The sequence below is a fragment of the Chelonoidis abingdonii genome, chromosome 6, assembly GCF_003597395.2.
Source record: "Chelonoidis abingdonii isolate Lonesome George chromosome 6, CheloAbing_2.0, whole genome shotgun sequence".
Lineage (NCBI taxonomy): Eukaryota > Metazoa > Chordata > Testudines > Testudinidae > Chelonoidis > Chelonoidis abingdonii.
Genome location: NC_133774.1, coordinates 137,153,485 through 137,170,121, shown reverse-complemented (window position 1 = coordinate 137,170,121; position 16,637 = coordinate 137,153,485). Strand labels below are relative to the sequence as shown.

Below are 16,637 nucleotides of genomic sequence, written 5' to 3'. Positions count from 1 at the left end.
TTTCTTTTACTTTGCCCAAGCCTGTGTCTCCGAGGCTAAGAAGGACTGAGCTAACAAAAGGAGAGGCAGGTACTTTGCCACACTCCCGAAAAGGTCAAGTGTTTTAGCCTCCCTGTTTTTGGGGGAGGGACCTTGAAAACCTTGCCGCTCACGCTGGTTAGCTGCATGCACAACAAGGGAATCAGGTTGCAGGTGGGAATAAAGATGTTCATAACCCTTAGAGGGCACAAAGTATTGCCGTTCACTGAGCCTGGCAGTAGGTGGCAACGTGGCTGGGGTCTGCCACAGGGTTTTGTTCGTGTCCATGATAGTTTTTATGAGTGGCAGGGCAATATGGGAAGATCCAGAGGCCACAAGGATATCCGCCATGGGATCAAAGTCCTCTACTACCTCCTCTGCCTTGATACCCAGACCCTGGGCAACCCAGCGCAGCAACTGCTGCAACACCCAATCGTTCTCAAGCGCCGGGGCTACGGTGGTATCAGCCAATGCCTTGTTCGGCGACAAAGAGGAGGAAGCTGCAAATAACAGCAGCTGCTCCATGCCATCAGCACCCAAGGGATCCTGTGACTCTTGGGGGTCCTGTGCAGGAACAGAGACGGACAGTGTCGTGCTTGGGGCGGGGGCTGTGGGCACCAGACTGCAGTGGCAGCACTATTGGTTCCGGAGCCGCTGTCGGTGCTAGGATCGCTACTGGTGCCACTGGAACCACTATCAAAGCTGCTGCCAATGTCAGCGCTGGAGCTGCAGCTGGTGCCGAAGCCAGACCTGAAGCCAGTGCTGGTGCTGGTGCTGCAGACAATGGCGTCAGTGGTTCAGTGGCTGGTCACTCAGCCGGTGGGATAAAGGTGGTCAAAGCCACCAAAGTCACCGCTTAGCGGGACCCTTGGCTCCTTCCCTGGCTCTGGTGAAAATCCCATGGAGTCCAGAAGGTCCACTGAGAAGGGTTCTGCCACTGTGGTGGCCAAGAGGCAAGGTAAGTATGTCTCTCCCACCGTGACCTGAACCTCGTGCTCTTATTGGAACGTTAAGAGTCTGACTCTGATGTCTCCGAACACAAAGATCATGGAGGAGCTGTGCTTTGGGGCACTGAGCATCAGGAGCTCAGAGATCGACTGAGTTCTCTCTCTGGAGGTGTTGGTGCCGGAGAGTGCTGTGGAGCACCGAGACATCACCGCCGGCTTCCTGCTTGATTGCACCTGGGGTCGCGGTGCTGCAGACAGGGCCGGAGCCACCTCTGTACTAGGGAGCAAGAACAGCACTATGAGATGCAGCAAGTCTTGAGCCACCTCGAAAGCCTCCAGTGTCGATGGGAGCAGCAGCTGCTGGCCAGCAGGGTCTGGCAATCATGGTGGGGGTCTGGCAATCATGGTGGGCCCAGACTCAACTGCCTCAACTGGGTAGGAGTTGATGTGGCCCTGCCCGGGGACCTGGTGCTGTGGCCCAACTGGGGTCTCATAGCCATTGGGCTCCTTAGACTTAGACAGGGAGAACACCCCCTCTCCGGATCGTCTTCTTCTGAGGCACTGGTGACCGAGACTGGTGCCTAGCGAATTGGCCGTGGGAGGAGCCATGCTGATGCCAAGCATCTCGGGAGGAGTCTTTTTTCGGCACCGGTTCCTGGGAGGATGAAGCCAGGGCATTCTGCACCAACGAGGACATGCTGGGTGCAGAGTCCCCTGACCCAGGGAGAGATAAAGGCACTTGTTAAGCAAAGGCTAAGGGACGTTCCTCTGATGGGTTCGGTCACAGAGACCCCCTTGGGACTGTCACCTGATGTGCTGAAATTATCTCTGAGCCCGTTTCCCTGCCAACTTGGGACTCCGGAACCCTGTCTTGTTGAGCCAGACACACTAGCCTGATGAAACAGACCCAGGACTGGTCCGTGCCCCCAAAGCTGCAGACCAAAAACTGATCAGCAACTCACCTATCTCCAGCACCCAGAACCATTTACAGGTGATTGATTTTGAAGCACCCTTAATGACTTCCACTTAATATGTTTACCTCAGTAATACAAGTGTATATATCTTATTCTCCTAACTCCAGACATAGAAATAATACATGCAAATAAATGGGATAAACACACTCAGTAGATTCTAAGCTTTGCAATTATACCTTACAAGAGACCTTTTGCATAAAGCATATTCCAGTTATATCATATTCACACTTACAAACATATTTCCATAAAACTTATGGAGTGCAATGTCACAGTTCCAGCTAACCGTCACTGGCGGTAAGAAGGAACCGAGGGGGTGGCAGGTTGGCGGCCACATTGGACGCCTGTCGCTGACTGCAGGGGTGCCCAGGCTGACCGAGAGGTGCATGGGAAAATCTTCCGGTTACCTGACAGCGCGCCACACCTGGTGCAAAATGGACAAGAACCAAGCACTAAGAAGCTTTTTTCACAAAAATAAGTGATTGTAGGCAAACAAATGGCAATGAAATATGTGGATGTAAGCAATGCACATTGGAAAACAAAAAATAACACCCAACTATACATACAATATGATGGGGCTTAGCTACACAATCAGGAACATAAGCATCTTGAATCTCATGGACGTTCTCTGAAGTTCCACGAGTGTGCAGAGGCGGTCAAAAACAACAGATGTATAGGCATCATTAAAAGGATAGAGAATCAGACTGAGAATATATTTGCCTTATATTAATCCATGGTACACCCACATCTCAAAATATGACAGATGTGGTCTTCCTCCCTTCAAAAGTTCGAACACTAGAAAGGTTCAGAGAAGGGAACTAAATGAATTAGGGGTTGGAGGGTCCCATATGAGGAAATTAAAGAGGCTAGCTCTTCAGTGGAAAGAGGAGGTAACGGGGGGGTATTAGAGTATACATGGTTTAGATTGTGGAGAAAGTGATAAGGGAAATTACATATATCCATAATACAAGAGTGGGTCACCAAATAGAAATTAATAGGCAGCAGGTTTAAAAAATAAAGGAAGTTCTTCACGCGCACACACATTCAACCTGTGGAACTCCTTCCCTGAGAGGTTGATGAAGGCTAGGCATACAGTGTTTAAAAACAAAACTTGGTTATATTCATGGTGTTTAAGTCCATAAATGGCTATTAGCCAGGATGGGTAAAGAATGGTGTCCCTAGCCTCTGTTCATCAGAGGATGGGGATGGATGGCAGGAGAAAGATCACTTGATCATTGCCTGTTAGGTTCACTTTTTCTGGGGCACCTGGCATTGGCCTCTGTTGGTAGACAGATACTGGGCTAGATGGACCTTTGGTCTGACCCGGTACGGTGTTCTTATGTTCTTAAGAAGCAGCTAACATGTGCAGACTACCAGCCATGGACAGTAAGAAGGAACTGAGGGGAATCAGGTCCACCTTTTATATGACTGCACAGCAGCAGAAGGCAGCAGAGGGCACATGCATCACCTCAATGGTTACTGCTAAAGGACAAATCTCTGACACTGGTGTCCTGAGTGCACACATACCAGAAGTAGAATGGACACATGGAGTCACTCGAAGAATGGCAAATGCAGACAATCAGAGTAAAGGGTATAGTCACACTCCAGGCCGACTGATCTGTAGCACACACTTTTAGCCCAAAGTGGTGAATCTGGCACACCATGCCATGTGCCTAGGGAGCCATCTGCATCCCCAAAGTGGGAGACACCTGCCTGGTCAGCTAGGCTTGATGTGCGAGAGCACAGAGAGGGGAGGGGCTGAAGCACTCACTGGCCCTTCCAGCACAAACAGCCTTTCACTAGTGCACCTCATTCCTCCACTGCCCCCATCCCTGGGGAGGCAAGCATGGCCTGTGGCATGACAAAGTCTGTTCCTAGGGGTGCCAGAACGTGGTGTTTCTTCCCGTTCTAAAAGCTAAGACCCTGGAGATGGTCACAGCCCCTGCTAGCCTGCAGAGCTCAGTCCCAAACCAGTCACCCTGGGAGAGAGGGTGCCACGCTGCCCAGCCAGGGGCTTCGTTTGTGCTTCCTTAGTGTCAGTTGAGATCAGAGTCCCTGTACAGCAGGAACAAGAGCCCTTAAGCTAAGCAGGAGGCATCTCTCACCCAGCAGTCAGCCACTGCCTATATACAGCCCCAGGACCTGTTTCCCAGAACTCATGATAGGCCTGCAGTACCTGTAGGTTTTTTCCAGATGAGGTGTTTCCACAGAAGCTTTAAATCCACTTCCTCCCAATGTAACAGTGGGGTCTTTCACAATGCTGTCACCTGGCAAATGGAGCATACAGGCATGTTAGAGCACCCTTCAAACACAACTACCAAAGACTTGCAAAATACACTGCTCTCGATCAAATTATTACTGAGCACAATTCAATGTGCAGTGGCCTTTTCATGATGCTTTCTTCTATGTCAACTGCCTCCATAATTCTCACTTGTGCACAACAAGTTATACTCTTAAGTGTGCAGTATGAAACCAAAAACAGGTGACAGCCTTCCTGGAGGAGTGGGGGGAGCCCTCCTATCACTCAGCAGACTGACAGCTGTGCTGTTCAATGGGTTGTCCATGAGGGACCGATCCTGCATTGAACTAGGGCTGAGGGGCCTTTGCCATCTCTACACTCTGGGATCCCAGTCATCTTCAGGACAAGGATGCCAAACCAATCCTGGCAGTCTATACATTATGTCTCACAGCATTCTGCAGGAAAAGGGGGAACAGATCACACAACAAACTCATGTGCAGATGCCATTGCTTCAGCAAGGAGTCACTTGAGATGACATCCAGCTAGAATGGTGTTAAACACAGTGTTTGCTTGTCATGCAAGCCTCCTATCAACTACGGGGCCATAGGTACAAGGCTGGGGCAAAGTCTGAGACCTGGGCATTTGAGAGTGAAAGTTCTGTGAGCCAGGCTGATCTGCAAGCATCAGCGTCACTCAGCACAGCTCAGAGGGAGGAGCACACCTAGGGACAGGCGTGGAGTATTATGTGCAGAAGGTGGCAGATGAGAGACCCTGGAAGTATGAAAACTTCAAAAGACAATTACTGTGAGATGTGCTGGATGCTATGGGCATAGGAGATATTCGTTAGTTTGTGTATCTAGAAATGTGATCTGTATTCTTGTGAGCTGGGGACTGTATTCTAGCTACATGAGGCAGCATTGCCAAGCTTCCTCAAGGAGCTAAAAATCAGTGGAGAGTAATTATTGGGAACGTGTAATTCCATGGGTGAGTTAGCGATAGAAAGGTAAGGGAGGTGGTCATTTGATTCATAAAAATCTACAGAATCATAATTCCAATGGTTTCGTCCTCTGCAGTATGGCACCAGGGACTTGGTGCCACCTGGCTCCCAGCTCCAGGGTCCTTGGATTGGTGGAAATTTTCATAACACAGTGTAATCAGAAATCGGTTGACTTGGTATCATTCAAAAGCCCTTTCTCGCTCAAATACTACGATACCAAACATGACAATCCTAAAACAATTACGCAGATATATATGCATGAAACTGTTAAAGAATAATTAAAAATTGGATTTTTAAACACAGGTCTAACACAGTACTCAAAGCTAAATTATGGCCCTCAACTGACAGTACTGTGTTATCAGCTAAACACTCAGAACATGATACCTGAGTTTTTAATATGACAGATTACTATAAATGAAAGGAGTGCTTCAGGTTGATTTGCCATCATCACCAAAAATGAAGCAGGGTCAGTGGTACTGATTATCAGTTTTGTTTATCTATTATGAATGGCAATGAGGCATTGGTTAAGATGTCAGTATCCAGGCAATTACTGGACTGGACTGGACTGCGTCGGCATCTAGGGGAGAGGGATAGCTCAGTGGTTTGAGCAGTGGCCTGCTAAACCCAGAGCTGAGAGTTCAATCTTTGAGGGGGTCATTTAGGGATATGGGGCAAAAATCTGTTGGATGATTTACTTGGGGATTGGTCCTGATTTAAGCAGGAGGTTGGACTAGATGATCTCCTGAAGTCCCTTCCAATCCTGATATTCTATGCAAACAGTACCCACATAGTTACATCATGTAATTAATTACAATCTCAAAGCAATTTATTACAAAATACTTGTTTTTACTTTGGTCTTGATTGTTTTTAGGCATCAATGGGGAGAGTAGCTGAATCTTTGGTGAATACCTAAACACAAGGCTTGCAGGGACCATACACGCTGTTGGAAGTGCATATAAACTGAATTTGGCAAGACTGGAGAGGAAGTACATCAAGGATCAGAAAAAAGTTGAAGATCCTAGGACAAGGGCCAACTGTAGGTGAGATTTGCCTTATACAAGCCATGGAATGTGTTTTGAGAAAAACACTTGCTATTTCTGCCATAAGCCTGAAAGCATCCATTAAGCACAGTTCTAAAATGTGAGACAAGTGAGAATCTGTATGAAGCAGTCAGCAAGAAAGTTCCATGGAAAGTAAAGTTAAATGAGTGCAATGACCAAAAAGACACCCAAACATGACATTGCACATCACATCGAGCGATGCACCAAGAATATATGTGATGTGCTGCATCTAAAGGTAGTAGCAACAGAAACAAATACTGATTTTACTCCTGCAAACCGTGCAATTCAAATTGTTCATCAATTGCCTTGCAGAAGCTGTAATGGGTAGGAAAGCAGTGGTGATGGCCAATCTAGAGCCCAAGTACAGAGAAACAGTTGCTCTGAATGGGACTGAAGAGGAACAAATGCTTAGCCGAAAGGCTCTCGAAGCACTTATTGAAGATGAACTGTGGGATATGGACATAGTTTGTAGTAATCCTATCCATAGACGTGAATCATAGTGCACATCCTTAAAAGCTGCAAAAGTTATGGCGCTATCAAAAGAAAAAAATGCTGATGTCAACAGTAATATGAAGACTGTTTGCAACTGCTAAATTTTTACAGAAAAGCATTTTGTCCTGCAGTACATGGGAGTTTCATGGATATGCAATGGATGACCTACAGGAGCTTATTAATATCATGACGAAAATAGTCCTCAGTGATGAGGTTGTTAAAGATGTCAACTGAATGGATACTCTGGGACATGACTAAGACAATGATTATCTCACAGAGATCACGCAAGTCACAGAATCCGTGACTTCCATTGACCTTAGTGACATTTTCTGCCTCGGGGCTGGAGCTCCAAGCCAGTCCCCCATCTCCACTCTGGTGGGAGACCCCACAGCTGCCCAGCCACAGCTCGGGGACCCCCAGAGCTCCCAGATGCCGTTGGGGGGCGAAGGGACTCTGTAGTAGCCCACCTTCCATAGGCAATGGGGGACCCCAGAGCTCTCAATTGCTGCAGGTGGGAGGGAACCCCCAGAGCTCCCTGCTGCCACGGGTGGTCCCCCCGCCCCCCGAGAGCTGCTCAGCTGATGCGCGGGGGAGACCCTGGAGCTCCCACTCAACAAGAGACACCAAAGCCCCAGCAGCAGTGGGTGCTGAGCTGAACTCACCTCCCCATTTTATCAGGGCTATTTTAAGTGAAAGTCAGACACAGGTCATGGGCTTTCATGAATTTTTGCTTATTGCCCGTGATCTGTCCATGATTTTTACTAAAAGCACTCGTGACAAAATCTTAGCCTTAGCCATGACTTGTATGAAGCCTTCAAAACCGAAAGAATTATCTCAAGCTCCATCAATCTATGGATTCCAAACAAGAAGAACAGTGAAACCTGTGCTCGAATGCAAAGAAAAGTCAGAGTGAAGTGGCAGGGATCAGTACAGAGCTAATCTCAGGCAGATCATTGTTTGTTCATCTCCTGGTTGTGTCCAGATCTCAGTATGATGTTGATCTATGTGAGACTTTGGGGAAGTCTGAGTTCTCCATGGTAGCACTATCAATATTCGAATGCGACGGAACAATGCATATGTGTCAGATGAAAAGCAAACTCATGGTCATTTTGCATGGTCTTCCCAATCCAGCACCTACTGACACGGGGACTGGAACCTTATGCCAACAGAGTCTTTACAACATAGCAAACATATGATGTCTGGCTGAGGTAAAAACTCGCAAACTAGAAACTTAACACTTGCCAAGATTTGGCTGAACACTTCGTTATGAGATGACAGGGAAAATACTGGACCTATAATGAAGTCCATCTCGTGTTTGATGAGTATGCAAAGGAATTAATTACAAATAACACCAGAAAGAAGATTCCGTGGCACTGCACCTGTCCAATGCAAAATTACTGACTCCAAGAACACCTCCAATGTCACAATGTACCACTTCATACCCACAAGAAGGATGAGTTAACAGCATACCTTGCAGGAAAAATGCTTCAGCATGTGAAGAATTGTTCCAAGAATTTTGTTGTCACGTGGCATAACGAAGCTGCTGTCTTGCCTCACATTGTTCAGTGGAGTTTCTTCATAGTTCCCATGAGGAGGCTGACAGAGCTTCTTGCATGCCATCAGTGCCACCAAACTCCATACTTTTGCACGAGACACAGCTATTCCAGTACTCTCTCTGAGATGCTACTCAAGACTTCCACAAGATTCTGGTTTTGTGCCTGCTGCTGGGGAACAGAATTGCTGTATAGCGCTCAAAGACATGTTCCTGTCACCCAGACTGTTAAACCCTGCTACACTGCAAGGTTTCTATGCTAAGATTTCTAGTGACACTACTGGAAGATTGGCTGGAAAGACCAAATTATCTTACTGGAAGCCATTTGATTCAGTATCTGAAGACTCTTTCCTCACTTTGAAGGTGCTCGGTACAGCTAAGGCTGTTGCTGATGAGGTCATAAATGCACTGGAAAAGTTCATATGCTGAGCTTAACATTTGAGGATCACCATTATGACACTTGCAGAGCTACACTGCTAGATGTTTTCCAAGAAACAGACAAATAGAGAAAAATTGCCCCAGACAAGAGGGTGCATTTATACCTGCTATCAAGAGAGCAAACTCCAGGATGACTGAGCAAATCCAGAACTACCCTCCCCAGTCAGGCCTGGATGGACTCATTACAGCAGTTGTGTGTGAAATAGCACACACTCCTACATCAATCCTTCAGCTAATCACGTGTGTGTGTGCAAAGACCAGATGCTCACCACCCTACAAATGTTTGAGAGCAAACCGCTTTACACGGACACATGCAAGCGCAGCGCAGATGAGGATCAGTGTGACAACGTGTCTAGCAGTGGTGCCCCAGAGGAGACAACATGGATGAAGACTGATGAATAAAGGTTAACTTCCCTAGAATTACTAAGGGTTGTTTTTTACTTAAACATAAGCAATGCATCCTTGTGGTAAAGTAGAATTAAAATAAGTTTATTTGTAAACATTTTCTGAACTATATATCTACATGATTATTCTAGGTTTGTCATGCTTGGTACCATTGTATTTGTGGGAGAAAGCTTTCGAAAGACACCCAACTTGACCCATATCCAATGACACTATTATCAAAATTTCCAACTGCAAGACATGAAGCTAGGAGTGGGGGTAGGTGGGATGTCAGCAAGTCTCCTCTACCACATCACAGAGGTAGAAACCACTGAAATTATGATTCTGTAGGTTTTTACAAATCAAATGACTCCTCCCTGACCCCTCTGTTACTGACTCACTCACGGCATGAGATTTTGCTACACTAAATTCCCAGACTAAAATCCTGGGACAAGCAAACAACTCCAGAGAAGTATCATCCCCTGGGAGGAGCTGCATAGGCTGGATCAGACCCGGATCAAGAAGTCCAGATGACAAAGAAACAGCTTGTGCTGTAAAAGAGCTTGTGCTGAACTAACTGAGTGTCCCTCAGTGTGTGGGTAAACTGAACGTTTCTTTAGGATTGTTTTCTCTGTAATTCTTCTGTTCTACATACAATAAATGCTCTGTGAAAGCTGGCTGCTCACTGTGCTGAGAGAGAGTGAGCCACAGGTGCTGCACTCATGTCAGACTTGCTGGGATAGCAGAGTGAACTGCAGGGGACAACAAGCCTAGATCCTTTATCTGGAGGGAGAGGAACACAGTCCCTACTCATATAGACATGTCACTTGGAGGTCTGAGACCTCAAAGGACACCCTTGAGAAGACCATGGAGGGAGCAGAGGTGCAGCAAACCCAGGAACTGAGAGAAAAAGAAAACACACACCAACTCTGTAAATGGAGATCCTGTTGCTGGCGTCGAGGACAGCAAGGTCTGCGCTCTTTGTGGGGTCTGTGTGGAATGCGACCTGGTTCACTGCCTGCTGGAGCTGGAGCTGGAAGGTACACATGGGAGGAGGCACCACAGAATGCTGGAAGGCGGTTACCAGCACCTTATCTGAGGAAATAGAAAAATCAGGCTATGCACCATCCCCCAACTGCAACTCCAGCTCTGACTCAGACTGTAACAGACACAGCAACACTGCCAGAGGAAGAGGAGGCTTGGAGGGTGGGGAGGGGTACAAAGAAGGGCTGCTCTGCTCACTGAGGCCCTGATTGAAAGCCCATTAATTCAGCTCCTGCGGACTCTGAGGGGCTTTGGATTTAGCCCTGAAGGAGGGAGCTCTCCCACACACTAGTGTCTTTTATCATGTCCCTAAGTGAGAGAAGCAGCACTCAAGCATTGCAATGCCCCAGACAGACACCTGCTAAACACCAGACACACAAACATCTAACACATTCCCCCTCCATCCCCACTCATTGACTTGGCCTCCAACAATCACCTCCATCAATAACGGCCACGTTGGCCACAAGGTGGCTCTCCTCCCCAGTGCTGCAGTCCGTGCTCCAGTGCCAGTCGTAGCAGAGGGCGTGCCATCCCCTGCAGAGTGCGTGCAGTCGATATGGGATCTCAGGGTCCCACAGCAGTGACACAAGCTGGCTTTTCTCAGCGCTGCCAAAATGCAGGCTCTGCTTCAGGTACCAGTGATAGTTCCCTACTGTCCAGAGCTGAACTACACAGAGAAATGTAGTCATTACACACTGCATGGGGGCTGGGGCAGTAAGATCACACCTAGCACCCAGCCACATCCTCCTATCCAGCTTGCAAGGATCCAGCAGTTTTAGCTGAATGCTGTGGCTCAGGTCCTATCTCAGTCATGGCCACTGCCAAAGATTATTTCACCAGCCCTTCGGACTGTCTAAGCTTCAGTCACCCTGTGTTCCAGGGAGGAAGACTAGCTTTGGGGTTAACACAAGCGATCCAGGTTCAATCCTTGTTCCACCAGACTCTCTATGTGACCAGAGCCCAGTCACTTTGCTATCTGTACAGGCAGGATAACCACCCTTCCTGTCTCCCAACCTCTATCTTGCCTATTAAGATGGTGAGCTCCTTGGGCCAGGAGCTGTCTCTTACTGTTTCTGTGTAGCACCCAGCACAAAGTGATCCTGACCTCAAAATCTGCCAAAAAGAACCTAAAACATCTGTGCCCCTCCTCTTCCTCACAAAAGACCTTTCCCCAAGGGAACATTAGCATTAAGGGCTGGGGGCTCTTCACGCACTGGCGTAGCTATTTCAGAAGCCCACTGATGGGCAGTGAGCTTTGGCATTGCTTCCAAAGCAGCTGGCCTGGACAATGCCTGAGCAAAATCTAGTGAACTAGTGCAGTTTCTCCTGACCTTGCACAGGCATCTCAGACCACTGAGCAGAATCTCTCCATGTCTTCTGACTTATTGCCTCTCCACACCTCCTAATTAACGTGCACTTGGGGGCAGCCGGGGCACTGAAAGTATTCTTACCATAGGTGTTTGTCTCAGAGTTCTTTTCTTTCTTAACATCTTCCAACCAAACTGCCAGGATCGTAGAGTCTAAGTTCCAAAGCAGCTCATTAACCTGATGAGACAGAGTCTCTCATTGGTGTTTCTGTCCATACACGAGGCAGACCACCGTGTCAGAATCATCTACTCAAGCTTAAAAATGGTGGTTGGCTCCCTCCTTGCCCAGATAGCATACAAGGGAGCACACCATTGCAGGTAACAGAAGGCAGTAACATATTATAAAGCTTATGGCAGGAAATCCCCCAGGCATGAATTTAAGATGGTAGACCCCAGCCCTGTCTCAGGAAACTAAGGGGAGCATTAAGTAGAACCTCTTATACACGCTGCACAGTGCCTGAGGGAGGGAACAGCTTAAGCAAGCCCAGGCCAGGTCTACACTACGAGATTAAATTGATTTTAGATACGCAATTTCAGCTACGAGAATAGCGTAGTTGAAATCGAATATCTAAAATCGATTTACTCACCCGTCTTCACCGCGCAGGATCGATCCGCGTGGCTCGCTGTGTCAAATCCGGAAGTCCGGTCGTCTAGCTGGAGTTCCGGAATCGATCTAAGCACGCTCTGGGATCGAGATATCACGTCCAGACCAGACGCGATATTTCGATCCCCGAGCAATCGATTTTAACGCGCCAATCCGGCGCGTAGTCTAGACGTGGCCTCAGTGAGGAGTCTCACACTCTCCATTCACACAACAGTCGTGCCTTGCCCTATTTTAGATCTTACTCTTTCCCACGCATCGCCTGCAACCTCATCCCAGCTTCAAGAAACAGTGGTGAGGCTGAAACAGAGCCTCCTTCCCATCTGGGGCGAGGCCGTCCAGAGGCTGGAAGCGTTGTCTCCAGGAGATCTTGGTGATCAAATGCTAGAGCCTCTGGAGAGGCTGCCGTCTCCTCAGTAGAGAGAGCACTTAAAAATACAGGGCCTGGTCCAGCTTCCAGTGCTGCCACTGAAAGCCTTCCACTGTCTTCAGTGGGAGATGGGTTGAGCCCATTGTTCTGCTCCTGCTCCTAAGCAGTCTGTGACCAAGAGAGAGATAAGAGCCTGATTTTAAAGAAGGCTGAATTTCCCAGGGTGCTGAGTGCCCAGCTGGAGTCAACAAGGGCACCCGTGCATACTACAAAGGACTCTTTCACATAACCTCTCTTGTAAAGAGTCACAAATTGGTGCTTCCTACCTCCCCTATCTTTCTGTAGATTCGGGGCAAGTCTGTCAATGACTAAAGGCAACGAAGAGCCCAGTCTGCAGAGATCAGAGCTAGACACAAATTTGGATCTGCAGTTTAGATTCAGCTCACTATCAAGATGGGAACTAGCAGCTAATTTGAAATCTGGATCCAGACTACTCTAGATTTGGGGTTATTCAGATCTGGGCCCATAACTACTGACCACAACCCTTCATGTTCAGCAGACAGGTCTCCACACCAAGGAGCAGCAAGCACTGCATACACAGGAGGGCGACAGCCTGGACCCCTCACCTACCTTGGCTTTGCCTTTCTGAAACGGGAGGGTGAATTCCCCATGAAGGAGACCATTTTTCTCAAAGAAGACAACATCATGCTTATTGGGCTTCTCCTGTGTGGAGGCTATCAGGCTTCCAGAGGGCCTTAAAATAAATGCAGGGGTAATGCATGAGTGACCACAACTGATTGCAGATTTAAGGTAAGGAACGCATCTAGCTGCTTGCCCTTGCCCAGAAGCACACAAACGCAAGGAGCAGCAGAGCATGTGCTCTTATCAGGCCCACAGCCAAGGCTCTTGGCACCGCCACACAGACCTTACTCAGGGTTCACAACACTACTGTAGAAATAATTAGTACAGGAGAGGATAAGTGCTGCTGTCCCTCCCAAAGCTGAGCCAGCCTGGTATGGTGTTGCTATAAGACTATACACAGGGCCTAACCTCTCCTACTAGCTCTCGTCTTACCTCCTGAGCAGGGGGACGGGAGGGGAAGGGGAGGTCCTGGGAAACAGAAATGTCTGGCTCTAAACGGCTCTTCCTCCTTACATGTTTGACCAGAAGGAGGGCAGCTCAAAGCAGGAAAACAAAGGAGCGTAAGGATCCTTCAGGCTCTGACAGATGCTGAGGAAACCCCACAGCCAGTGAACAAAACCCAACCCCATCCACCAGGAACACAGGCTGCTCATTACTCACTTCCAGGCCAGTGCTTGTTCTAGTCCTGAGATAGGCTCACTTGTCGACTGTAAGACCAGCTCTCTGCTCCACACTCTGACCTTCCGGGCCCCTACACGAGACAACAGTAAGAGCGTGGGGGTGGCGGGGAACAGGAAACTCAGGAGAAGTGTCCTCTGCTTTTAGTGGGGTGAGGTGGGGGTGGAAAGGGACAACTTCCTCCTGAAGACTCAGAGCACAAATGTGAAGTACTGGCACCCTCACAGATAATGGCAGCTGCAGACAGGCTCACTGGAATTGCTGTGCAGCTTACAATATGACACAGCTGTGAGTGACTATGCGCAAGGTTGGACAGTCTGATTGTGACCATTCTCCTGCTTAAAGCGCCACAAAATAACTCCTCTGCTTGGAGTTTGTCATGCGCATTCTATACTCAGACTTCCCAAATAACTCTGCGTTTCACATTTCCTTGCATTTCTGAGAGTTCCGACTCCAAAAATGACTTCTTTTGCATTCTGAGATGCACTGAACAGTTATGGTCCAGTCACAATGAAAAGAAAGCTTGATGTGCTACATTAACTCCTTGTGTGCGTGGTCTCAAACGAGACCAGGGGCCAGCTGACTTTTGAAATAAATGAGGATCAAAATCCAAACGGTTTGGAAGACCAGCTTCTCTGGTAACAGTTCCATGTTCTGACAGAATGCACAACCCCGCCCCCGATAACAGACGGGGGAGGCTGAGGTCTGGCCCTGCAGAAGGCAGCCTAAATTGCACACTTTGGTTGTATAAGCTAGGACGTTCTGTTGGCATCACAATTGTGTAGGGACACAGCTGTAACTCAGTGTTATCAGCCAGCACCCAGCACCTGAGGTTTTGATCCAAACAAGTGAAGTATCAGCCAGTGATAGCAAGTCGTGATACTCCCCAATATGCTTGGAAACCAAGCCAAAAGCCACATAAACTGGGTGTTTCTAACGGGCAAGAGGAGCAGTTTGGGAAGGTTTGTTTTCAGAAGAGCATGGTTTCAAAAGTTTGCTCCTAGCCTGTGACAGGGAGGAGTGAAAGGGCGAAAAAAACCACACCAGCAATTCTAGCCACTGCCTTGCTTTCCAGGATGCAGCATAAAATAACACCCCTCTTGTGCAATAGCCATCACACCAATTCTGACCTTGGCTAATCTCTGAGACAGAAAATTAGGTCAATGGAAAGTGAGAAAGAGCAGAGCTGTGAAGTCAGAATCTGGGCCCCCGTTTCCTGCACAGGGGTGTTTCAGGTCGAGAGTTTGACTCAGACCCATCTATACTGAACACTAGGCTCAAAATGGAAGGAAAAACCTTCAGCTTTTTTCTTTAATTGCCAGTTACTAAATATGACAAAGTAAGGCGGCTTTGCCATCTTGATAAACTGGTAACAGCCTCCCACACCAGCACAGGTAAACACTTCAATTTAGGGCTGGGCAGGTTTTCTAGATCAGTTAATCCCATACCTGTCTGTGGACAAATAGCGCTCACTGCTACAAACTGCCCATCTCCTCTCCAGGTGACTCGGGGTCGGCCATCATCAGAGGATGAAGCAGGTGGCACTTCCTGAAGTTATACAAGAAAAACCAAAGGATCAGGTGCAAGTCTGAAATGGCTGCTGCTGAAATGGCCTTTGGCTACAGAAAGCTCTTGGCTGCCCCTGCCCTTTGCAAGTCCATTATGTAGTTTATTACATCAACAACAACAAGAACAGGTGTTAAAAGAACATTAAGGTGGCAAAGTTAAGCACTCAACAGTTAGGAAATGCCAGTAATAAGACTTGGGGGGCTAGCCATGTTAGTCTGTACCCGCAAAAACGACGAGTCCAGTGGCATCTTAAAAACTAACAGATTTGGGCATATTTCGTAGGTAAAAAACCTCACTTCTTCAGATGCATCTGAAGATTGTCCACGCAACCTTAATTTGGCCCCCTTGTGCGCCTGCATTATGATACAGCTTTTAATGACAATCAAATCCATTTTAGCCACAGGTCTCCTCACTTTTTCAGTGAACAGGACAGACTGTGCTCTAGGGATGAACCAGGGCTGTGTAGTGAAGGGGGCTGTTGTCTGTGGGACCCTGTCTGATGGGTTGCAGAAGTTTGAAGGCGTGCAGCGAATGAGGTAGGGAACTGCAGAAAGAGAAAGGCTGGTCTTCTGGTTAGAACAGTTGAATGCCACTCTGGAGAAGAGGATTCTATCCCTCCGTCTGCCACAGGGTTCTTGTGTGATGCCGGGCAAAGCACCAAAACATTAAGAGGTGATCAATCACTAACTGTGTGCTCCTCATTTTCTGGGACCCTGAACTTGAGACCCTGGGGTCTGATCTGCAGAAGTGCTGAGCACTCACAGCTGTAACTCAGGTTAACAGGAGCTGTGCTGTGAACATACGAAGCACTATACAATAGTATGTAGGCTGAAAAATCATGCCTCAAGTCTCTCAAACTGGGCATCCAAAATTAGTGGAATCTTTTGGCTTTAATCTGTGCCTCAATTCCCAATAACACTGCACATCTCACAGGGGTGCTGTGAAGATACATTTGTTAATGTTTGGGAAGCACTCACTTTGGTGATGAAGCGCCAAAGAAGAGCCCAGGAGGAAATTCAGAATTTCATCTTCATAGCAGAGTTCAAACAGTGCGAAAAAAAATAAAGCCTGAGACACACATTGAATTATGTGGCTAAAATAAAATATTGACTAGCTCTCATTAAGTCACCACTGTCCATCCTGTACGCTGAATAAGACAGAGGTCCTGTGGAAAAAACTGTATGTGATCATGTAATTAAAGACAGTATCATAATGTAAACATACAAGGGAGCAGAGTTAAGGCTGTACAGGTACCCTTCATTCTGGCTTT

General features: G+C 47.7%; 1 protein-coding gene across 5 annotated transcripts in view; it reads right to left on the bottom strand.

The window, feature by feature from the left end:
- The window catches only part of ELP1 (elongator acetyltransferase complex subunit 1), a 127,267-nt gene that overhangs the window by 86,204 nt on the left and 24,426 nt on the right, over positions 1–16,637 (bottom strand). For all 5 annotated transcript variants that reach the window (XR_004374475.2, XM_075067448.1, XM_032786286.2 and 2 more), the window contains 7 exons: positions 15,247–15,346; positions 13,781–13,871; positions 13,109–13,232; positions 11,592–11,685; positions 10,577–10,807; positions 10,021–10,191; positions 4,113–4,203 (listed from right to left, as the gene is read on the bottom strand). Coding sequence is in view for 4 of the 5 variants with exons in the window: in XM_075067448.1 (XP_074923549.1) it covers positions 4,113–4,203; positions 10,021–10,191; positions 10,577–10,807; positions 11,592–11,685; positions 13,109–13,232; positions 13,781–13,871; positions 15,247–15,346 (902 nt within the window). In the remaining variant the exon portion in view is untranslated. The remainder of the gene's footprint in view (positions 1–4,112; positions 4,204–10,020; positions 10,192–10,576; positions 10,808–11,591; positions 11,686–13,108; positions 13,233–13,780; positions 13,872–15,246; positions 15,347–16,637) is intronic.